We start from the raw sequence: 23,437 nt of genomic DNA, 5'->3' as shown, positions 1-23,437 counted from the left end.
CGAAATAACGCGAGAAAACAGCGAGATGATGAAGTAGTATAATCAAAGTCTCGCGAGAACATGGCGCAGGGCGATTACAGGAAGTGTCACCTGAGGTGTGCTGGGACGAGACTGAAGATACCGGCTGCACAATACGCGATTGTGTGGCAATTTTGTCTTTTTCAAATTTTATAAGCCGGTGGTCGGTTTGTTTTTATGGTCAGTGACAAATTCTGCTACACAGTGACGCCGCTTAGTGGGTTTAAATTGTGCTAGCTCGCGTTGAACATTTGACCGCTATTAGCCTAAGCTAACTGCTAACGTTCTCCAGCTAACATTAGCACATCAGATAAGTGCTAGCCTAGCGAGCTGACTCGAAATGTCGTCGTATGGTTATCAAAGAAAAGTCATCAACTGTCAAAGTGACGTTTCGCTTGTGGCGACTGACGAGTCTTCCTCTTCAACGTTAGCCCTGCCGAGAACAGAATTCTGCGGTAAAGTTTAGGTACTTGGTTTGCTTGTTGTTGGTGAGGTTTCCATAGGAACTTTTTGGTTTTGCTGGAAACTGCAAACGTTGTTACGAGGGGGATTTATGATCAGAAATCCCTTTATTGTTATTGTACTCAAGTGTGCAACGAGATTAGAGAGCTCCCCTCTCCAGTGCAATACAACAATAATTCAGATGGATATATAAATTAGATAAATAAGAGGATAGTTAGTGCAATGGGAAATAACACTGGATAGGATATTGTTGTGTGTAAATTACAAACGCAATATATTTTATATCGGTATGCAAAATGTTTTATTTTCCACTAACATGAATGTGACTTGTGATGCTCAAGACGACTTAATCAGTGGCTACTGTTGATCGGATTTTGTTAAAAAAAAAAAAAAGCTAACAAATGTTAACTTCAAGTGACTCGTTACAGTACTCTTGTGCTTCCTATTTGCCAGTGAGGATGTCTTCTAACGAAGAAGGTTACGTGGTCAGGATCAGAGGCCTTCCTTGGGCCTGCACTCAGATAGAAGTGGCTACTTTCTTCTCAGGTGAGACAGAGCGTACACACCCGTTCATGAGAAGAAACTTGAATATACACCAAATTTTAATCCAAATTGTATTTAAACAATGCCAGTTCATAAGAGAAGTTTTCTGAAGCTACTTTGTATACGGAGCATATCTACAACTGCACCCTTCAAACATTAAGGCGATGTTCACGCTGCAGGGCATGATGTCCAAGTGAGATGTTTTGTAAAATTTGATAATTTTTTATGTACTTGATGTTTACATTACAATAACAAATGCGACTTCTAATGTGAATGGAACGGGTCTGTGGTGTGACTTGGACAAAGCATGACGCAGAGTGACATGCCCCCCCCAAAAATGACGCCAAGTGGCTCATTTGAGAATGAGGAACGAGGCGGGAGGAGGTAGAAATATTTTGTGTAAATTAGATGACACTCCTCAATGTCTTAATTTCAATTTCATGGAGACGTCCACTAAAGACTATACCACCAACGCTTTTCTTTCTAATAAAAACATCTGTTAAAAAAATACATGGGAGAGGACCTTGAAACAAACAAAAAAAAAAGTATATTGAATTTGTAATACTTAAGGGGGTTCGTAAATAGATTATTTTTCAAAATTGTTCAGCCCTAGTTTGCAGCTACATAGCTTTTAAATGGTATGTGTTTTTCTTTAGCTCCGAACATGTCTGGGTCCGTCTCTCGTCCCAAGGTAACGTAGCTAAATGTCTTGTGTGCAGACTGTGACATAATCGGCAAAGTCAACGGCGTGTGTTTCACCTACTCAAAAGAAGGCCGCCCCAGTGGGGAGGCATTTATTGAGCTGAAAACGTCAGAGGACTTCAAGAATGCTCTTTCGAAAGATCGCAAATACATGGGACACCGATACATTGAGGGTAAGGAAATAGCATTACCTTTGCGGTGTTTGAAATCAGACGTCTCATTGTGTTGCTGTTTTTATTTTCTTATTTATTTCCTTCTATTGAGCTGTGGGTTGTGTGTTTGTATATATCAGTGTTCAAGTCAAACCGTAGCGAGATGGACTGGGTGCTGAAGCGTAGCGGCCCTGCTGACTATGACAGCTCCAGTGGCTGCATGCTGAGACTCAGAGGCCTGCCCTTTGGCTGCAGCAAGGAGGAAATAGTTCAATTCTTTTCAGGTATGGCAACATAATACACTCTCATTAGCTTACTAGTCTTCACACGTGATTGTTTTTTGATTTTTGTTGTTTGTTTTTGCCATCTAACGACCTCAACTATTCAATTGAAAGATTGTTCGCAGAAATTCTTCTATAAATGTTGTATCGCATCATTTTGTAGTAAACCAAAAATATTTTCTGTACTTTTGTATGTAATGTATCTCCAGATAACAAAGAATGTTTTAGATAAATATAACAAAGTTGATGTTAGAGGCAGGATTTCATGTCTGTTTGTTCTTGTAGTATGTTGACCTTGCAATAATATGTTACTTATGTTTGACAAATGATTTGATTTTTATGTTTGATCTCGATTAAGCACATAAAACAATGGAATGAGAAATGAATGATGCTTGCCACTGACCTGGGGTCAGCTCTATTGCCCTTCACAACTCATGGAATGTAAACATTTCAAAGACAGTGACAGACTTGTCAAAGTGTAGCGCTGGGAGATCAATTGACTTTTTTTACAGACCTGTTTTAGTGCCTCGGGTTCAAAGTGCAAAGTTAATGCTGATAACGTCTTTTCTCACCTGCAACTTTCACTCAGGCTAAACCTCGCACTTCCCTGATGTACTCAAGTCTACTTAAACTTTCTTCTCAACAATATCTATTTTCAAACAAATCAACCAGAAAAGATGCGTAAATAGCTCAGACTAGGAAATAAGTCTAATCAGGAATAACCAATAGGTTAGCAATAGTGTTGCCTGTAATTTATTTTTTCTTTTGATCTCTGACGCTCATCAAATTACGCAGGTGTCCCCAATGTTGTGGCCCGTGTGTATCCGTTAGCCCCACAACTCGATAAGTGACCTCCACTTTGGCATTTGCTGACTCCAGGCCGGTTCTTGTCATTCTGCCCTCCTCTGGGCCTATTCCATAAAACCCAATCATGTCAGATGCTTAGTTTGAACGTAGTCCTGTTAAAGCTGTACAGCTTGTGGCCCTCATGACTTGTCCTCCAGCTGAAAGCGCCAGTGGGTGTTTTTCTACCTGCCTACCTACCTACCGACTTATGTATTTGTGTGCTTGGGTTGAAGGGTTGAGAATCGTGCCGAATGGGATTACTCTGCCAGTGGACTACCAGGGGAGGAGCACAGGGGAAGCCTTCGTGCAGTTTGCCTCAAAGGAGATAGCAGAAAAGGCTCGGGGGAAACACAAGGAAAGGATAGGGCACAGGTGGGACGGACGGCAAGGGGGACGGGCTGGACTGGGTTGGGCTTCTTCTACTCTAGTGCACACTCTACTGGGGGATGTCTTCTGTTACATTCTGTTGCCAATAAGGGGGTGGGGGGGTCTGCTAGAATAATGACACTTTTTAATTGGGGCTTTCATACAATGCAATGTGTAGAAGTAATGTGTGCTCAGCTCTTACCTCCTGTACAATTTCCTACATGTAGTCTAAGTGTAATGGGGGCATTGGGCTTGTAGAGGCTGTTTGCCGAGTCTGGGGTAGAGCAAGTTCATTTAAAGACATTTTGTCCAGGTTGCTGCCAGCTAGACAACTGTTAGGCATACCTGTCTTTTCTGTGTGTATCTTTCTGTCTATGTGTGCTGGCCCACTTGAGCCATTTCCACACCCCCCACCTCACTTGCCGCGGCCGGCCACTCTCCTCTCAGGTACATTGAGATCTTTAAGAGCAGCCGCGTCGAGATCCGAGACTACTTGGACGAACCCCGGCGGGTGACCGGGGGCCAGAGACCGGGACCCTACGACAGACCTGTGATGGAGGGCCCCAGGGGCGGATACTTTGGCTCTGGTTCCAGTCGCAGCAGCTCTCTCATGGACTCCATGAGGGGCGGAGGGGGCTATGGGGGAGGTAAGTAGGTTTGGCGCGAGATTTGCTGAAGACGTCACTCGGAACGATGGGCTTGACTCGGTAGTTTTCATTAAAAACAGTTGCTCCTAAAGCGCATAATTTGTGTTGTAAGCTTCTGTAACATTTTGCATAGTTTGAACAAAAACTACACTTTGATACTGTAAAAACTAAAAACAAACTTAATGAGTTAATCAAATTGCACATAAATACAAATTGCACTTTTTTTTAACAAGTAAACCTTTCAAGCTTTTTTTATTTTTTATTTATTTTTTTTAATTTTTATACCCCTTAATGACTTTACGGTTACGGTCTTTGCCGCACCCAAAAAAAAAAAAAAACTTCCACATACACACTCTTCTTCTGATCACCATTCTAACAGTAGCTGCATAGACTTAAAAAAAAAAAGTGTCTTTATGGGTTTTTTTTTGTGTGTGTAGGGGTAAAAAGAAAATAGAGGGGAGAAAATACAATTGAAATGAAACTTTTCTGTTGCGCATTTGTTTAGTATTTTATTTCCATCATAAAATGTAAAACTAACAGTTTGGTGGCTGGACCAGATTGATTGCATTTCCATTCACTTCACGTCTTCTGTGGATGAGGCAAAATAAGTCATTTTCTTCTTTTCTAATTGTTCTCACTGTTTATGTTTTCAGGTTATGGGCATAGTTATGACAGCTACAATGGATTAAACAGCTACGGCTTTGGAAACTGCATGTTTGATGACCGCATAAGAGAAGAGCGAGGATCAAGAGGTAATGACTTCTGAATTTATAAATGTCTTGTACTCAGTTTGTCGTATTAGTTGTAGTGTAAGAGTGTATTTCTCATTAGGCAACAGTTACAGTCGTCTGTCTGAGGGAGGCTCAAGTTACCACCACCACCATCACAGCGGCGGCGGCGGCCATTTTGTCCACATGAGAGGTCTGCCTTACCGCGCCAGTGAGATGGACGTTGCTAAAGTGAGAAAGTGGCACCAAATGGCTTCATTGGCATTGTGTTTTTGCATTTGACACTTTTTGTTTCCTTTCCAGTTCTTCTCACCTTTGAACCCGCTGAGCGTCCACATTGATGTTGCTCTCAGTGGCAAGCTGACAGGAGAGGCAGATGTGGAGTTCCGCTCCCACGAGGACGCCGTGGCCGCCATGTCCAAAGACAAGCATAATATGCGTACGCCTTGTCCTCTCCATCTTTTGCAGCAGAGAATTTTTACCATAGGAATTAAAATATTGCCTGTTGTTGTGTAACCTTATGACGATAGTCCACAAATTGTCCACTTGAGTGATTTATTGTCTGTTTTGTCCACAGAGCACCGCTACATCGAGCTATTTCTCAACTCCACAGCCATCGGATCTGAAACGAGTGCGTGTTGGTCAAATCTTTCTGTTCGGTTGTCATTTTAAGGATGTCTAAAACATTTTCTGTTTCTTAGGTCGTGGTGGTTACTATGGTAACTCAGGAGGTGGCTCACGGAGCAGTGGCATGCGAAGCTCGTACTGATGTCATTCATGACCTGACTTCCTTTCTCTCGTTTGTCAAAGGGCCACATTTTTGTCCCCAAGTTGATGCAATCTGTTTTGGTGTTCCACCTCTTTCCTTTCTTGCTTATTTAAAAATGCATACAGTACAGCGCATTACGTTTATTCCATTTTGTTGACGAGACTGATGAGGTAGAAGCTGGACATGTTTATCGTCTGATTTTTATGCGAAGCCTAATGTTTGTCATAGGGGGCTCTAACTGCACAAAAAAATTAAAATGTGCTACCGCCACCTATTGGAAGTGTTTTAGAAAAATTCATACTGGTAACATGGTTAAAAAGTTTAATTTCGCCTATCTTGTGTCAGCAGGTTATTTTGACCTCCGACCACATGGATTGGATGTGGTATTCCCAGATGTTTTGCTTTAAAGGTTTAACTGTGAGTGTGTGTTTTGAATCTTTACCCAGTTACTGACAAATCTCACGCCAATTGCTTAAGAGTGAAAGTCTATTACAGCTGATGTCTACCATTTGCAGCTGTTGTACATTTTGCCCAATAAAATTTTTTATTAAATGTCCTAACATTTGTTTGGTGTACGTTGCATATGGAGAAAATAAACGGCAAAACAATCTTGCAGGTTTACAATGTCATTTAATCAAAACTGCTCCAGTTCAAGGCAGCATACTTTTGGCAATCAAACCATGTGGTGATAAAGTTCACTTTCATTAACAATATAAACAAAAATGTACACATCCTCTTAAGGCCTGGGACTTCTATACATAAGAGCAAAACAATATAAAATTAGGCCCAGGTGCTTATCAGAAGTAGATAAGTGTTTTCCTTTGTCATTGGAATAAATAAGAAAAAAAGTGACAACTTGTCAGGATTGCCAGTACAAAACCAGAGCGCGCAGATGAGAATGACTAGAAAATGGATTTTAGACTGGTCCCAGGACAAATGGAGCATTTACCTCGCAGAACAGTCAACATAATTCTGTAGCCATCCAACCATTTTCTGAACCGCTTATCCTTACTTAGAGGACATTCAAGAAATGAAAAACAAAAAACTGGAAACTAATTAAGGCTCGGCTGTAATAACTCAGCAACCTCTAGCAGGTCAGTTAAGTGATCAACAAAATGGCAAAAGAAAAATACCACCGTCCTTGAAGCAATTTTCTCGAATCTACAGCAACTGTAAATCGAACCTGTTGCTGCAAGACCCGTCAACTGTCTTGCTGATTTCTACAATAAAACCATCAAGTATTAACACTGTACCTGGTTGGTTTGGCACTAAAAGTATTTGCACAAGCTCGAGTGGCACCAACAGAAAACATAAGCAGCAACCTTGAGGGGGAGTGGCAGTAAACTTTCTGTACTTTTGTTTTTTTCCAGTGCGCATCTTCAATTGGTGACACTTTTCTGATCTGATTTTGGTACAAATAATATTATGCAGTCAAGTCATTTAGTCTTAAGTGCTTTCCTTTAGTGTGAAGTCGCATCTTTAAGTGTCCTTCCTCGAGTTTAGAATGCACACGACGGCACGGGCAGAGTTTCTAATATTTTAACAGAACAGCAGCAAACTCCAGATGAGGAGATGTAAACAACAAGACGAGCACTTCCATAGACGACCACGCGTCTCACATCATGAATTTGTAATACGCGCGTGGATGAAAGCTCTAAGTGTAGTTGGCTCCATCTTGTGGGAAAAGTTGGCATAGCATAATTGCAAGTCATTTTTAACTTACTAAAAAAAAATAAAATCTTTGTATAGCTGCTCTGTCATCAGGTCATAGTAATACGCAAAGGTTTGAATTGCTGGAACTCAATTTAGGTTTTTCAAAAATGACTTGGGCAATTATGATAATGATTTAGAGTACATACAGCATTTCCTCATATAGGGAAGCCTCCTAAACAGTTTAGTCACGTGACGTTTGCAAGGTAGTTGTGATAGTAATTTTGTTTCGCAATATTTCCCAACATGGTGGCACCTTCAGTCTGATGGAGATTGAAGAATTAGTCGGTTTTCGTATTCCACAAATAGTTACCACAATAATATTTCTTTTCATTTCAATGCTGCAAAGTTCACCATTTTGCGTCGCTGTAAACTTCAGCTTTACAGATGCCGCGTGTATACCGCTGCATGTGTGCTTTGCGGAATGGTGCTTAATACTTACGCGGCACGCCGTCTAGTCCAAGCAGAGGCCACTATTTGAGCAAACACAGTATGTCACTTCCCACTCTCACTCGACTTCCGAATCAAACCAGTACAATCCCAGCGAGATGATGTCGAATGTGCATGCAAGCTTTCAAGAGATGGACGCCCGACGGGAGGTTGTCGTGCGAGTGGAGGTAGATGTAACGCTTTAGGTGGGATTAGACGAGCATCTCTGGAGGAGGAGAGCGTGGCAGGTGTCGCACACGCGCACCGGTTTGGGAGACGCGGGCAGCGGAAGTTCATTGTCCGAGCAGCCGTTACAGAAGATCTCTCCGCAGTTCCTACAGTGGTGCTGGAGACACAACGACGACGATCACAATGCAGGCGAACCAAGCGAATAAAACTCCGCCAGCGATCACTGGAAGCTCACCTTGCGTCTTGAGATGGAGAACTCCTTCTCACACAGCTTGCAGTGACTCGCGTCCTTGTCTTTCAACCACACCTGCCCGCCCTGCAACAACGACCACACGAAAGCTTACAACTAACTCGACTTCGATGATGCTACGCAACAGCGGATATTTTACCTGAAGAGCTTTGTTGGCTTCTTTGATGTCCTCAATCTTCATTTTGGATCTGTATGACAAACCGAGGAGGACATGCCATCAGAGACAGACAAACGGAATATAATCGATCCTAAAAAGATCAAGGCTGAATGCCTCGTGACTTTTGGGCTGTGTTCGTGCCAATGGCACGGTCAACATCCACATCTTTGAAGGCACCATTAATTAATGCTGAAAGATTCATACAGCTTTTGGAGAAACATATGCTGCCATCCAAAAAAGGTTTTTTTTTCATTAACCCTCCTGCTTATTTCAGCAAGACAATGCCAAACCACATTCTGCACATGTCTCCCATTGGAAATATCTGCCGCATTATGAAGCATAAACTGCCACAACGGAGACATTTTCAATCCTTCGATATTAGTTGTATCCATTTAGCAGTTTTTTTCTCCCTTGGTTAATTAAAATTTATTTATTCATTCCCTATTAATTATTTCATAACTGGTAAATTGGTTTGTAATAATTCATAAGATTTTTTTCATTCAATGTATTCATTGTCATTAATATAATTAAAATATGAGAATTGACCTGGCAATTAAAAAAATAAATAAATAAATAAAAAATCAAATGAGCTGAAAAACCTTCGGGTAAAAGTGACTATTTGAGGAAATATAATAAAAACCCATGTGGAGCTTCAGCCATAACATGGATGCCAACCTACAAGTATGTTAAAAATCAGACGTACTCGCTAAGTTTAGAGCCAAGTTCCTCGAGGGCCTGTTCTTGGTCTTCACAGATGCTCTTCAGTTGGAAGTTCTCATCTTGCAGACGATGGAACTCCTGCGGAGAAAAAAAAAAAAAACACACCCATTGTTTACAGTGTATTCAATAACACTCGCCACATTCGTCTTTCTGAACATTGGTGGGTGAGCTGGCTTTGGACTCTAAAATTGAGTGCGTTTCTCTCCTTTTTTTTTACCATTTTGAGGCCGTTGATCTGCAGCGCCTGTGTCTTGAGCTGAGCCACCGCTTCTTTCTCCCGGTGCAGATCGTTCTGCAACGTTTGCCTCCACTCCCGCTCGATCTTCAGGTCCGTCTCCAGCTGCAAACTGCGAAACAGACGCCACACGCACACGTTCGAGAACAAGCACAGACGACGATTGCGCAACAGAATGTACGTTTTCCTCAACGACAAAATCTCGACATTTTCAGTCCGCGTTAACGACAACACGTCCGCCGGGCTTACAGTTGTTTCTCTCTGTGGTCGATCTGCCGCTGCAGGCTGTCGGCCTTGTTGGCAAAGTCCATCTTGAAGCGCCTGGTGCCCTCCTCGGCCGCGGTGCGGTGGCTCTCTGCCTCCTGTAATCTGCGCCATTACAACCAGCGACAAACTCAGGACCCGTGGAGAGAAAAAAAAACTGGCGTAGGAGGGGGAAAGGAGGACGATGGCAAAGGAGAAAAGAACCAGGATGAGGTGCAAGGCGTTCAATGGAGGATGAAAGGGAAAAACGTCAAACGTGCAACCGAGGCAGAGAGAGAAAGGTGGCGGCGATGGCTTGTGATCAACGAGTGAGCTTTCTACACAGACACTCCCAAGACACTTCAAATGATCACATTTTATTGATCAAGGTGGTAAAAGACAGTGACATTAGGGGCTTTTACAAATCCCTCTACAGGTAAATTTCTATAAACAAAGATTTAGTATGTCCCAATCAATCACGACAGCCAGCCATTCAACGATTTACTTGACAACGATGTAACCAGTGGCCATTTTGCTTTAGAGGGCAAGAGGAGAAGTGACCCACCCGATCCAGCAGATGGAGCTCCAGCAGAAAAAAAATATTTGAAAAGAATTATTACAAATTTGGAATTACAGCACGAGTGTGACTGGATTATGTCAACTTTTTTGCTGTTGCAGGCGTGGGGGAATCAAAAGATAGATTCTAAGACGCATTGCGATGGAGATACGGAATTGATTTGTAAATTGAAAGCAATTAAGGAAGCGGAACTTGAAGGTGAAAAGTCAATGTGACACATGTCGCAAAAGAATAAAGAGACAACAACTGCGTTGTGTTGTGTATACACGCTTGAATGTGTTTGTAATGTTTCAAAAGTGCATTCGAAAAAAACAAAATCAAATTGAAGTGCCATGCCTAAAGTGTATTTGAATCGTGTATGGTTTTTATTCCGCTGAATTTTTATTTATTGTGAGGGGTCTGGAATGAAACGCCTACAAGGAAATGGGATTACTCACTTCCGTTTTGTTTTGATGAAGGAAATGAAAGTAATTTTTTTTTTCAAGTAATAGTGTAAATATGGCTCTTACAATTGTATTAAAATTATTAAATCATAGAAAAAAAATCTGCGCCGATTCAAGATATATCGATAATCCGTCATCCAGTGGAATGAAATCGATTTGTTAGCGGTGCCATCTGTGTTCAGTTTGCTTTTTCAGTTCTATACACATTTTTTTTTCTAATATCGATTCAACACACACTTCCTCTATATTAAAGTGCTCTCTTCCTCATGTGACAACAGAATTAGCATTTTTGTCGATGGGTTACATGGAATAATAAGTGGGATTGTACAAATTCAAAAAAAAATGTTACATGTTCACATACGTTGATGCAGCAACATTTTTAAGAAGAAAACTCCCCGTGTGTGTTGTGTAAATTATTGCTCTGAGATGAGAATGTTCAATACACTTCAGAGCCTGAACTTTATCGTCAATGTCAATCATCTTAAAGTGAGCTCGCTTAGCGACGTGCGCGTTAATCAATGATGTTAAGTTTACTCCCCGCAGCGACAGCTTCTATCTTCAAGAGATGTTCAAATGGAAAGAAAAAAAAAAAAAAGTGACATGTCGATGAGAGACATCACAACGCCGATCAACACAAATGAATTTCCACCCCTGTCGGCCCATGACGATATTTCCCGAAACTGCACAGGCCACAAAAAACGTGGGGAAAACGGAAACGGAAGGATACGGAAGTAAAACTGGATTAATTGATTCAGTCGGTCCCTCGCGTGAGAATATATTTGTGCTCAGAAAGAAATGTCCTTGACTAGCTTGTACTGGTGCTCGGTGTCCGTGCTGGCGCACTTGACAAACGACATGGCCAGAGTTCTGGTCTGACTTAACAGATCTTTATCGCTGCGCACGGGCGGAGGGAAGCCAATCGCAAAGCAATGTGGGTAAAATGAATCAATGGATGATTTCACGGCATAAAAGAGATGAACAGACGGGAGGAAGGGGAAAAGGAAAAGAAGAACAGAAAGAAAAGGAAGGAAGAAAGGATGTCAATACATCAGAATTCTAATTGGCCGGCCGTTAACACTCGAGGCAAGAGTCGTACATCGTGGTTATTTTTTTTCCACGCGATGGGGAATGTGAGGAGAAGCAGAAACATGAAAACAATCACAGCACAGTTTGATGCTCGAAGTGTACAGAGAGGCTGAAAACCTCCTTTTGAGTTTAGCAAAACTAAGTCAGCGCAGAGGCAAACATTCACAGAGAGGATGGAGCACATTTAAACTGATGGGTGGACGACTGGGGCGGGGGATGGGGGGGTGAGGACTTATGGGACGTTCTCACTGATGCAGTGAGGAGGAGTCCTCATGAATCAGCTTCGACGGGGTGCAACAATAACGAAACTTGTCATGCGTGGGGAAGCTTAAATAGAAAAGTGGATTTCTCCCAGGATATCGTCAAGAAGTTACTCAGAATCGTGAGTGTGACGGAAATATGTATTTGGTGCTTTTTGGATGACGGGAAAGGAGGAGATAAAATGTTTAGAAAAAGGGATCATATGCACAGTCGAGCTACTTCGTTGAGATTCGGTCAAAAGAGGCCGTAAATAAAGCTTGGTTATGATTGACAGTTTGACGCCGTCATTCATTTCACATTATTATGGCAAAATTTTCTACGACCAATTAGACCACACAAATCTTCAACAAAAATGCGTAACGGTTGAAAACGAGGGTCGTTTATGTGCACATAAAAATGCCATTAATGTTTCATTTACAAGAATTCAACAACACTGGTCAGTGGAATCATCGCCAAAATTCTGAAAATTGTTGCATGATTTATATATATTTTTTTTAATCACTTTGCCACTTTTCCAGAGAATCTTGAAAAATTAACCGAAAAACAGAAAACAGAATTCTTTAGAACTCACAGAGTGTTCCCGTACAGAACAAAGTTCACATATTTAATCATTAACAGTTTTCTTGTACAAGACTTTATTGTGTGTCATGTTCCCATGACAACGAGTTCGATTGTGAAATAATATACGTTCCGTTTGTGGCTAATGACTGATTTCCTTGGGAGAAACCCTGACACTTGCGACTGGAGTGAAGAGCAAAATCATTTTCCTCTCATTCTCCTCGACAAGGTTTCAGCCAGGACTAGGGGTTGCATTTTTTACACATTATTTTAAGGTCAACGCCAATATGTTTAAAGTCGAGTCTGCAGCTAGTGGCTGATGGTAAAATACTTTAAGAACAAGAATGCACAGCACATACACCAAATGGAAAAAAAATTGCAGAAAATTGAAATCAAGGCGACAGACTCAACTCATCTGCTGAAACAAGCAGCTACTGCCTTCTCGTCAAACATAGCAAAAAACACGTGACAAGCGACTACTTAACGTCACGCTCTAAACACCATTGCGGAGTTAGCAAAGTCGACAAGTCGGTGCAACCCCTGGTCAGGACCGCCTGATAATCTCAGAAAAATAAAAACCACGGCGACCAGGAATTGGATGAAACGAGGAGGTCAAAGAGGAAAAATGATTTTCTCGTGCTGATTCGTTTGCGTTCGACTAAAACATTCGGTGTTGCTCACCTCTGCTCCAGCTGCTTCATGGTGGCAGTGATCTGATTGGTCTTCTCCTCCAGACGACTGATCATGTTGTTCTTCTTCTTCATTTCGTCATCGGATGACTACAAGACGAGAATGTTCGGCTCAGAAGGCGTTGGACAGTATGCATCGATCATAAAAGTGTGCGTTTGTATGCACCTGCATCTTCTGATACATCTCGACATTGATGGCTTTGACTTCGTCCAGTTGATTTCGGAGACCGATCAACGTGTCCTGTTTGTAGACGACAGTTACACAAATTGATCAACATTTATTCTTTGGACACAAACAGTAACTGTCAGAAGTTTGGACACACCTTCAAATTAAATGTTCTCAAATGATTGAAGACATCAAGAAATGTAAGCTTTTACGTCTTGATCATAAGCAGCATGGAGATGGAAAATCATTCCACATCATAAAGTTGAAAAATCGAAATTCTAAAACATATTCTGTTTTGATTTTTTTTTTTTTTTTTGTTTACCAAATGATTCCATCAATATTTCCACACAAAGTAGCTCACATAAATATTATTCGACAACTCCCGGATTATTTTTTTTTTTTTAATAATGCAGAACCACTGAATTGTTTACAAAGTTTCGACTAGCACTGTACATTCCCGTGAGACATATTGCGCACCTGTTTTTCATGAATATCTTTCTCGAGAAGTTTCATAGCCAGTTCCATTTCCTGCTTCATTGACACTTGGACCACCAGCTCATTCTCCACATCCTGATCGGAAGGAACGTTGGTGTTGTCACAACACGTGCGCAAAGTGAGGCGCAGTCTCACCTGTCGGAGCTGACACTCCTCCTTCAGCTGCCTTTGCGCCTCGTTGTACATTTCATCCAAACCTTGACGAGACTGTTTGTATGTGTCTCTCTCCACTGACACGTCACCTTGAGACACCTGCAAAAAACAATTAAAAGAAACTCTGTTGTTTCGGGCGATAATGAAATTGGAGCCCACGGGTGCAACTATTTGGCCTTAATGCATCTCAAACAACATCTCTGAACTAAGAGCCATACAAAGGCATCGCAATAACTTTGAATATTCTGAAAATTCCTTCCAGTAGTACAACTGAAAAGGTGAAACGGATTTACAACACACTGAGTGAAGTATTAGATTTTTATTTTTTTTTTATAGCTTACAGCGCACATACCCCCAAAATTCATCAGCGCAAATTAGAATGTTACATCATCTAAATTATTTTTAATATGTAGTATAAAATACTAAAAAAGTTCTTTGGCTTATTAAAGCGATATATGAATTTGACTTCAGGTCGGGGCCTGACAATTTTCACGATAAAGCTACAGGGTTGACGCCGGATGGGTACAGAGATAGTGGCCGTAGAGCAGGGGACTGACCGGCAAAAAAGGGTCAAGTGCCCAGCTCTGATGATTTCCAAGAAATCGAGTACTGTATGCAAAATGATGTTGCATCTGTGTGTGTGTGTGTGTGTGTGAGAGTACCTCTAAATGCTGTTGTGCCTTCAGAAGAATGAGGCTGTTTTCACTCCTGAGTTGCTGGTTCTCTTCCTGTAGTTTAATGATGTTGTTTTTGGCTATAGCTAACTGCGCACATACAAAAAAGTTGAGATGAAGTGGTGTCTTCCGTTTTCAAAACTACCACCAAAAATGCCAAGTCTCACCTCCTCTATGAGTTTAGAGTTGGACTTTTCCAGAGAGTCCACTCTGCCCTGTAGCCCATGAACTGTAGAACTGAACAAAAAAAATTGAGACAAAGCATAATTTCCTTGAATATGTATGAAATTCCGAAATTTAAGGTCAAAAGTAACCTCTTACTTCAATTGGCGATTAAGTTCCTCGACGTAGTTTTTCTGATCCAAGATGGATGCTATCTGGCTATTCCTGTTGTCATGGAAACATTTTAAGGGTACTGCAGGACACATTAGAATAAACAGTAGACGAACGTACCGCTCTTCGCTCCTGTAATCGTCAATGTCATTCTTTAAGTACATGGAGAAGTCAATCACCCCGACCTAAAAATAGATCATAAATGCTGATGTACGAGTTCCATGAACGAAGGGATATAAAACAATCTGTGATGCAGCGAGGGACCCACCTGAGAATCCAGGTCTTCACCTTTGACACACAGGTTGGCGTCAATGACGTTCAGGCCGACCAGCAAGCCCACGATCACGGCGCCTTCCTCTTCCAGCATCAGGGCCGAATTCTCATAAAAATCACTGCAGAGGAATAAAACACTCTAACCACAGTCACTGCAACTTCTCAACACGAACATATACTTTGGATGAACAATTTTAAAAATCATAAGAGGGTTTTTTTTTGTGTGTGTGGATGTTCACAATTACCATAGTAAGTCTTTTCTAGTGATGAGGAGTCGCAGATAGTCGGCCAGCCGCTTCTGCATAAGAGCCAGTCGCAACCACGCCCTGGCCCGACCTAAAGGAGTCCTAAATGCAAACAGACAAAAGGTTACTGGACCATTCAATCAGATTGAATTCATTTCTTTTTTTCACATTAATATAAATCTTATAATAGACATTGTTTAAAAAAAAATGAAAATAAAAAATGGTAGGAAATGACACACCTAAGGAAAAAGACGTGTGGACATTAGTTAGCCTAGCCCAGTGCTTCTCAGTTCTGCGGTTTAAATAATTAAAATGAATCTCAAAATTAACGCCCTGACAGCCTAATAACATAATTAAATTGATTTTAAATGTGTTTATGCAACTTGTAGCAATTAGCATTAGTCAGTACCCAAAAAGTTGCAAAATGGTTGGTGATGCATTTTTAAGACATATTGTGCTCAGAAGTTAGGACAGAGATTTACGTGTCACTTTCATTGTGACGCTCACCTCCAGTTAATTGGTTCAAGCACAAATGTACTCTTTTCCATGTGTACAGAAAAAAATAAGAGGAAAACATTCTTGTGGAGTTAATTCTTACTTGCTCAGGGCTTCTGAAAAAATGCATCTTGAGTATAGTATGACAGTGGTTATGTGTAACTTTATAAATTGATTTTTCTGGATATTTTTGCTTGGAATCCTAATCATGGACCGTGTTTATGCCTTACTTGAGTCCTGGCAGATCACGTACAGATGCTGAGATCTCTCCTGCCTCCGGACAAAGTTTTTCCACCAGCTCCAAGGGACCCCAAAGAGACTTATTAAATCCCAGAAAGGACTTTTTCACTGGAAAAATAGGAGAGGCAAGTGAACACTTACACATCGGACCTATTGCAAGGGGGTTGCAAAAAGAACTTGCAGTCATCTCACCTCGCAGACCGTGTTTGAGACAGTGCTCCATGACAACGAAGAACTGCTGCAGCGGTGGGTAGTCAGAGTCTAGCGTTCTTCCAAAGCTCAGTGCTGACTCAATCAGGCCTTTAATACTCAGCTTGGCCATGTTGAGCAGGTTGGCTCGTTCCATGGCCATGGGATCCCGCAAAGCTTACATCGAGACAGAAAGAAAAAAAGAAAAAAAAGGAATGAACAAAAGAAAAAAAAAAGGCGTGCATGCGCACGGACACACAAACACGTCGTCATAAGAATTTCGATCGCAACACACAGCAGATGCATTATTATAGATGCACATGTGAACAATCAATTGGCTGTAAATAGGAGGGTCATGGTAGCCATGATGAAAGGTCATACATAACTGTGTCATGTTTGTTCCTCATGGTCTCATGATTCATTGAGTTATCTACAAACAATTTAATACATCCTGCATCTCAGAATCACAATACAATGTTTAATAACCATTCGTGAATTTTGAGATAGCAGTGGAATGGCGTTGTTATCCGTGAGCTTGCGTGGGTTTACTACAGCTTCCTCCCATATTCAAGAACTGTGCACGGTAGGTTAATTCAGATTCTAAATTGCATACATATGTGACTGTGGATATGTTTGAAAGGCTGTGTGTCCTCCGATTGGCTGAAGAGCAGTCTGGGGTGTATGTACCCTGGTCGCTGACCCAAAAGCAACAAATGATGAGGGTAAGCGCTACAGAAAATGTACAGTTCGAGATACTCTACCTTGAACGGACCACTCTCCTGGCACGACTACTCTGTTGTCCGACACTTTAGGCAGAACGTGAATGCTCCCTGAAATGGTTTCGGAGGCTTTCCTGGCTAACGCGAAGATGGGCGCCTGCCATCGCCCGTCTCCTCCACCACCGCCCCCGCCTCCCCTCGCCGTGGGGACACATTTCTCGCTGACGTTTGATTTCTCCTCTTGTAACCTCAATATCCCGAACACCTGAGATTTGTCCTTGCTGCTGTCGGTCTCAGAAAGAGCCAAGTCGTGCTCGGCAGCCGATGCCATGTTTGGCTACGTCTCGGGAGCGAAGCAGCCGCTGATTTTGGCCCGCTCGGCGGGTGAGCTTGAGGCTGAGCTACCCGAGGCCCGTTAACAAGCTTAATTTAGAAATAGCAGCAATTGCATCAGCTGCTAAACAATGACCGATACTGACAGGTGAGGCGCGAATCCTACATACACGACGAGAGATGACGTGAGGCTCGCCTACTGTAGCTAGGCGTCACTTGGGTCTACATGCTGAACGTCCGTAGGTCTGGCGGGGGCAAAATACAGAGGTGCCGCTGCTCAGAGACGCTTTTTCCGTACATGGCGTCGCCGTGGAGATGTTTACAGCAAGCAGAAGTGAGCCGCATTCGGCTTGAGACAGTGCCGCCCGCCTTACAGCCTCTATCCGGAGGGGCGGTGTCAACAACACACTCACGAGACACACAAAAGGAAACACTACGTCATGGATGCCGCTCTGGCGCCCCTATAGGCTATACATGACAACTGCATGACTTCCTCCCAACCTGCGCCCTCTCAAATAAAAGCCTGCTCTCGCGAGAATGTACGGAAACGAAAAATAACAGCGTTATCTTTTCCGCAAATTACATAATTTTAGGGTTACCAGAATAACGGCATATTTATGTTCCGTTCGTAATGTGCTTACTTTTTTTGTTGACACGTTATTTTATTTTTAATTTTTTAAACACATTTTAGCTGTAGGACAGCATGCTGAGTGAGTGGCTGGCACATCAGGCCTCAGCAATTGGGGGTACAAATTTAGACTCAAGCCTTACCAGTGTAGAGTTATCTTGTTCTATCCATACTTTAGTGAGTTTTCTTCCTCCCATATTGCAAATGTATGCATATTTAATTTGTACAGCATATGGTATATGGATACTTTAGACCCCTAAATTGCTCTTCGGTGTGAATGTGAGTGTTTATTTTTGTTTGTCTATATGTGGCCTGTGATTGGTTGGCTATCGCTCTATCCCAGCTGACTTTGCAGGAGAGACAGTGTACCCCCTGGACTGGTCACCAGCCGATTACAGGGCACATATAGACAAACAAGCATTCAAAGCAATGGATAATTTGGGGTCTTCAGTTTATAAAACATGCATGCTTTTGGAATTTAAAATAAATGCACAATCAGTAGAAGCTATTTGCCTCTCAGGGAGAAAATGCAACACTGTTGATAAAAACTGAGGCTGTATTAATTGAACTTGTACAGATGCAGTGTTGTGCCAGGCAGCAGTGAGAGCTCATGGCAGTGGCAGCTTACCTTGGCTGTAGGCTAAGCGCTCCATACTCTCGCTGTGAGTAATACCCCAGCGATGGAGGCTCTGGGGGGAATACATGGTCAGCGGGAGCCTCCTTGACCTGGTGCCAAATGTGATCACACCGATTCCAGAGTTTTTAAATGGCTCACGTTGGTGTTCTTGAGAAGAGAATGTGCAGATTTTATCGACAAAATGTAAGCCCAACTATTTTGAGGCGCAAGATCTATATTGCAACATATCAAAGCAGAAAAATGACTGATGCAACACAAAATTATCCCGCAGATCTTCACCATCACTGCCTTGTCCCCATTCACAAATAAAGAGTACATCACACAAGTAAGGCATTCCTTGTTAAATCAAAGTTTACCTTGAAGCTCTGGCTTTGGAAATAGGCGTCCGTCAGCAGAACTATGGCAGCTAACACACCCTATGGAGTGTCCGTTTCAACACAAACTATAACCGGAGGCAATAGTAAACGACGTATTGGCCTTTTCCTCTTCATTTGCATTTTTAGCTATGCAGTAAGCGCTCTCTCTCCGTTCGCCCTCTCTCGCCCTAATAGCTTATGGCTGACAATGGATCATATGACTGGTTTACTTCCAGATCATTTTTCACTGTGTTAAGTCCCTGCTGAGAAAAACATTTCTCATGACTCAATAGTTGACGCCCCTTGGTCTGTTGGCCACTTCTGCTTTATACAGTCTTAAATCTTTATTTCGTACTTTTCTTGTCATGTAGGTTAACATCGGAGTCAAATGTGTGAGCTGAGTAGTTTAATGTGCATATATGGTAGAGCTGATAGTCCATCTTCCGCGTGTTGGGCTTGACATTTGACAGTATATCAAAGAAATTGTAGCATGGATGAAAGTGACGACGAAAATCTGCTTGTATATTTGCATTTAAGTTACAATGGAACCTTTGATGTCAAACAAACTGTGCAGAGAAGCAGACCTCTGATCTAGTCATATTATACACTCGGTCTGGACAATTAATGGAAATCTAATTATGATTTTGATTTTGGACTGGCTCAATCTTGATAAAGGTTTGATAGCCACGACTGAGCCTAGAATGAATTAATTCATTTTACATCTGACGTGAAATTAGAACAAACAGTGTATCAGTAATCAATCTGTGTTCAACTTTGGAGGTCTTTTGGTCAATACAGAAGTTGACAAAAGTATTCATCACCTCCATCCTCCACCACTTCAAATCCCATCCCCACTGAAACCCTCCTGAACCCTAAATGTACAATCATGTGCACATACTATACGAGCATGACACAGCCTTCAACACCACATGGCGCCACAAGCCAATCAATGATGCTCACACTGCTCAGTGAAAGCTTTTCTCTCCAATAGGAACGGGATACTGTTTCATGGCATTATATGCCTGCACCTCTGCAGCAGTGCTGGAATGCAACTTACTCTATGTTGTGGATAAATATTGCAAATTACTAAAGGATAATGCGTATAGTTGTACAAACACAATCTGAACAGCTGCGTTGATCGTACTCACGCCAGGAAATACATTATGTATAATGCTATCGTCACATAAACAATACCAAGTGATATTTTTCTTACCTCAGGAGCTCAGCCAATATCAATTCCACTCCTGTGACTATCTCTCTCTCTCTATCTGTCTATCTATCTATCTATATCCATCCATCCATCCTACCTAAGAGATCCAGAGCAGTAATCCGGTACACGCTGTGGCAGAGACATCACGAACAGAAACCACAACCATCACCCCACAGAGCAACCAATGAGAGAAGGGGGGAGGGGCCAACCAGGGAGGGATGCGACAGGATGGAGGGAGGGAGACCGCAAGATCCATCCACTCAAGAAGCAGAGGGTTGGATAGGTTTACTGTTCATGAGCTATAAATACACGAAGATGTGAATGAGTACATAATGCGTGTTAGTGTACTTGAGTTTTGTTGAATCTCATCCTTAACTGGTGATTGGATAGAAAGACCTTGGAGGGATGAATGACTTGCAGACTGCCAAAATAAAGGATACCAGTGTTGTTTGTGTAATCTAACTACTAAATATATTAGAAAAGGTGCTCACAGTAGAGTTCTACACCACAACAATAAATTAATTAAATAACTTGCCACAGTGTCAATCCAAACTGTGCGTTATTATCTTTGTATTACAATTGCGACTCCCATTTCATCACGGGCTTTCATTCTTTCGAAAAGCAGATACGTAGCCTTGTGTTTTGAACAGCACAGTTCGTGAAACAATAATACCTATGATAGCATTCAGCACATCATAAACATTATTCGTCTCAACTATTTTTACATAACCTGCTTCGTTTCGAACCCATTCAAGTGGACATTTGACAATCAAAATACAAATTGAGCCCGGTCATTTATTTTGTAAATATCGCAGCAACTCGCTAATTATTAATTTGATTGATTAATTAGCTGACGCGGGACTCCGATGTATGATCAATTGATAGGTGAATTGCAATGTGATGTGTTTCTGAAAACCAACGCTAGATGGCAGACTTACTCAACTCTACATTGGCAATACAGTATTTAGAACAAACGTGGTAAGCGCACACTGGTGGACCCTTGATACAACTAAATTCGCTGTTTTCTTTTTCAGCATGTGTGTGCCCTATGCATTCTGCCATGAAATTAAACATGGATACAATCGCTTTCAAATGTTTCACTGCGTCAAACACGTGATAAGTTCGAATCCCTTATTAGGACGAGGTAAATGAACGCCTGTGTTAAAATGAAATGTGATTTGTAAAGTACATAAATGATAACCACAAAAGACTCTAAATGAGTGTGAAGAGTGTTTGAAACAATTTACATGTGAATGCCGAAGGGGTCATAACATCAAACGTCTATGTTGGAGGGAGTCGCGTGGATGCCCCCTTCCCTCCCCACGTGGAACAATACACGTGGGGGGGGAGTTACGTTACCTGCAACTTTGTGTGTGATGTGTGAAGATTTGTTGGATTGTCTTTTTGCATATTGCTGCATCTGCGCCATAGTGCATGACAATAAAGCCTTCTGCAGTATTTCATTAAATCTTTCTGTACAGCACTTTTTTTACAGTTATGGGTAATTTTGTGGTCTATTAAAGAATTTGAATTGAGCATCTCAAAAATGCCTTGCAAAACGATTAAACCTGATATAGCCGCGATTGCTTTGCAGAGACTTGGACAACTGGAGATATTGAAAAGGTAACATGTCATTTACAGTAACTTAACGCCATTCTAGCAGACAGCGAGTATATTTTTCAGTTTGATGCTGTCATTGTTTTTGCTAAGCGCTAGCATAGCGACCGGAAGTTAGCATGCTGTCGCAACGCAAATGCGCTCTGTGTAGAGACCATTAAATGTCCAAACTGATAATGATATAATGTTACTATGGTTTGAACTTTATAAAAATCCATTCAATATTTGTTTTAAATTACAGTTCAGTTAAATGTAACATTTTAGTTACAATACATCTGTACTTGAACTAAAATAACTTTCCGCAGTATTACAATTGCGACTCTCATTTCAACACATTGAAGTCAGCTACACAAAAGGTTACATACCACTTACACAACAACACGTGACGTTAAATGATTTCTTTACCCCCCCCAGGACAGGACAAGTTTCCTAAAAACAGACACCCTTTAAGGTTGAGATAAACGCTCAGTGAATGTATGAGGCTCAGTGCAGGCCTAAGACATTTTTACTTGGTTCTTGCTTTCTGTAAAAGTCCTTCTTTTGATCTGATACAAGAAGAGAAGACATTACACTATTTGTGTATGTGTGCAGGGAAGCGCTTTCTCACACCAGTGAAAAGTGTCACCTCAGTGGGGGCTTTGACACCCGGTCTGCTGTAAAAAAAAAAAAAAAAAAAAAGGGGAGGTGTGTGTGTGTGTGTGTTGTAGGAGGACATGAGAAATCCAGGCTTCACACCTCAATGACAGTAGGAGATGATCCTCTAACTAACCTCCTAATACACACGCAAACACACCGTCTCGGGGGAAATAATGGTTACTTGGATTAACATACTGTTTGTTATTCCTATGAAGTGCTGAACATAACAGTGAGGCCACCCCAAAAGATTTGATAGAAAACCTTAAGTTTCCTTTCAGGATCGATATTTTTTGATGGCATATTATAGTACAAAAGTGCTCCCACAAATGTGTGCCATTAATTGCAAATGAGATTTATGCAGTAGCTATTTTAATTTTTTTTTTTTTTACTCGACCAAACGGATCAGAACTCAAATTGGAAATTTGCTTAATCCCTGAAAATTTGGACTAACATATATACATCTTTTTAAACTGACAGCGAACATATAAAATTTGACCTTTGACCCATTTCATGACCCAACACTAAATTGGAGGTACCTTGTCTTTAAGAATAAATACAGTATTTTTTTGTTTTAAAAATGATTCTTAAAATGTTAGTAAGTCATAGAAGACACACATTTGCCACCGTTTTTTCCCCCCAAATTGATTTAAGCAAACATAAAATATTCCCCACTTTACTATACAATTGCTTTTCGATACACTTTTACGTGCTGGAGTCCACGAGAAATAAAGATTGACAACATCGGGATTGTGAGCTCCCTCTTCTCCTTCACGCATATACATCCGCTTCCTTTTTTTTTGACAGTCCCATGCTAAATAGACACCGGGATTCATTTGAACTATTTAAGGCTTCTGTGTCAAGTCCCGCTTCCTCCTGTGATTATCCCAATTGATCGACGACAGGAGGTTTTATACAATTACAAATGTCAAAACGGCATTGTCCTTCTTTCTCCGGTGCGCTCACCTGTTCAAAGTAAA

At 41.5% G+C, this 23,437-nt stretch overlaps 2 protein-coding genes across 5 annotated transcripts; one reads left to right on the top strand and one right to left on the bottom strand.

Moving 5' to 3' along the window:
• Positions 1 to 40: 40 nt before the first annotated feature.
• Positions 41 to 6,127, top strand: hnrnph3 (heterogeneous nuclear ribonucleoprotein H3 (2H9)). 2 transcript variants are annotated; one of them, XM_088295569.1, is made up of 11 exons: positions 41 to 198; positions 934 to 1,026; positions 1,743 to 1,898; positions 2,018 to 2,161; positions 3,238 to 3,376; positions 3,818 to 4,017; positions 4,671 to 4,769; positions 4,849 to 4,976; positions 5,049 to 5,184; positions 5,323 to 5,376; positions 5,447 to 6,127. In XM_088295569.1, the coding sequence occupies exons 2-11, from the start codon at positions 939 to 941 to the stop codon at positions 5,512 to 5,514; spliced, it is 1,212 nt and encodes a 403-aa protein (XP_088151695.1). In that variant the 5' UTR covers positions 41 to 198; positions 934 to 938; the 3' UTR covers positions 5,515 to 6,127. The 2 variants fall into 2 exon arrangements, with proteins under 2 accessions (XP_088151695.1, XP_088151697.1); XM_088295571.1 differs by lacking the exon at positions 41 to 198 and adding an exon at positions 207 to 484.
• rufy2 (RUN and FYVE domain containing 2) lies at positions 6,125 to 18,732 on the bottom strand. Of its 3 annotated transcripts, none has more exons than XM_088295567.1 (19): positions 18,633 to 18,732; positions 16,328 to 16,501; positions 16,126 to 16,243; positions 15,401 to 15,502; positions 15,151 to 15,274; positions 15,003 to 15,067; positions 14,871 to 14,936; positions 14,717 to 14,786; positions 14,538 to 14,639; positions 13,858 to 13,974; positions 13,705 to 13,797; positions 13,228 to 13,302; positions 13,054 to 13,151; positions 9,454 to 9,573; positions 9,187 to 9,316; positions 8,953 to 9,047; positions 8,232 to 8,280; positions 8,078 to 8,158; positions 6,125 to 7,999 (listed from the first exon to the last, which is right to left on the bottom strand). In XM_088295567.1, the coding sequence occupies exons 1-19, from the start codon at positions 18,706 to 18,708 to the stop codon at positions 7,856 to 7,858; spliced, it is 1,899 nt and encodes a 632-aa protein (XP_088151693.1). In that variant the 5' UTR covers positions 18,709 to 18,732; the 3' UTR covers positions 6,125 to 7,855. The 3 variants fall into 3 exon arrangements, with proteins under 3 accessions (XP_088151693.1, XP_088151692.1, XP_088151694.1); XM_088295566.1 differs by lacking the exon at positions 18,633 to 18,732 and adding an exon at positions 17,086 to 17,949; XM_088295568.1 differs by lacking the exon at positions 18,633 to 18,732 and adding an exon at positions 17,577 to 17,948.
• Between the last annotated feature and the right edge of the window lie 4,705 nt (positions 18,733 to 23,437).

Source organism: Idiotropiscis lumnitzeri, chromosome 5 (genome assembly GCF_059441095.1).
Source record: "Idiotropiscis lumnitzeri isolate Australia: NSW breed Sydney's pygmy pipehorse chromosome 5, RoL_Ilum_1.0, whole genome shotgun sequence".
Lineage (NCBI taxonomy): Eukaryota > Metazoa > Chordata > Actinopteri > Syngnathiformes > Syngnathidae > Idiotropiscis > Idiotropiscis lumnitzeri.
The sequence above is the reverse complement of the archived record's forward strand: the minus strand, read 5'-3'. Positions and strand labels throughout refer to the sequence as shown.

What these genes read in the sequence shown, in the direction of transcription:
- hnrnph3 (XM_088295569.1), top strand. Translation starts at nt 939, where the DNA reads ATGTCTTCTAACGAAGAAGGTTACGTGGTCAGGATCAGAGGCCTTCCT. An exon ending in AGTGGCTACTTTCTTCTCAG is followed by an intron (nt 1,027 to 1,742) that starts GTGAGACAGAGC and finishes TCTTGTGTGCAG; the next exon opens with ACTGTGACATAATCGGCAAA. An exon ending in AGCCATCGGATCTGAAACGA is followed by an intron (nt 5,377 to 5,446) that starts GTGCGTGTTGGT and finishes TCTGTTTCTTAG; the next exon opens with GTCGTGGTGGTTACTATGGT.
- rufy2 (XM_088295566.1), bottom strand. Translation starts at nt 17,374, where the DNA reads ATGGCATCGGCTGCCGAGCACGACTTGGCTCTTTCTGAGACCGACAGC. An exon ending in ACTCTAAACTCATAGAGGAG is followed by an intron (nt 14,640 to 14,716) that starts GTGAGACTTGGC and finishes GTATGTGCGCAG; the next exon opens with TTAGCTATAGCCAAAAACAA. An exon ending in CTTGGCTCTAAACTTAGCGA is followed by an intron (nt 8,281 to 8,952) that starts GTACGTCTGATT and finishes TTTGTCATACAG; the next exon opens with ATCCAAAATGAAGATTGAGG.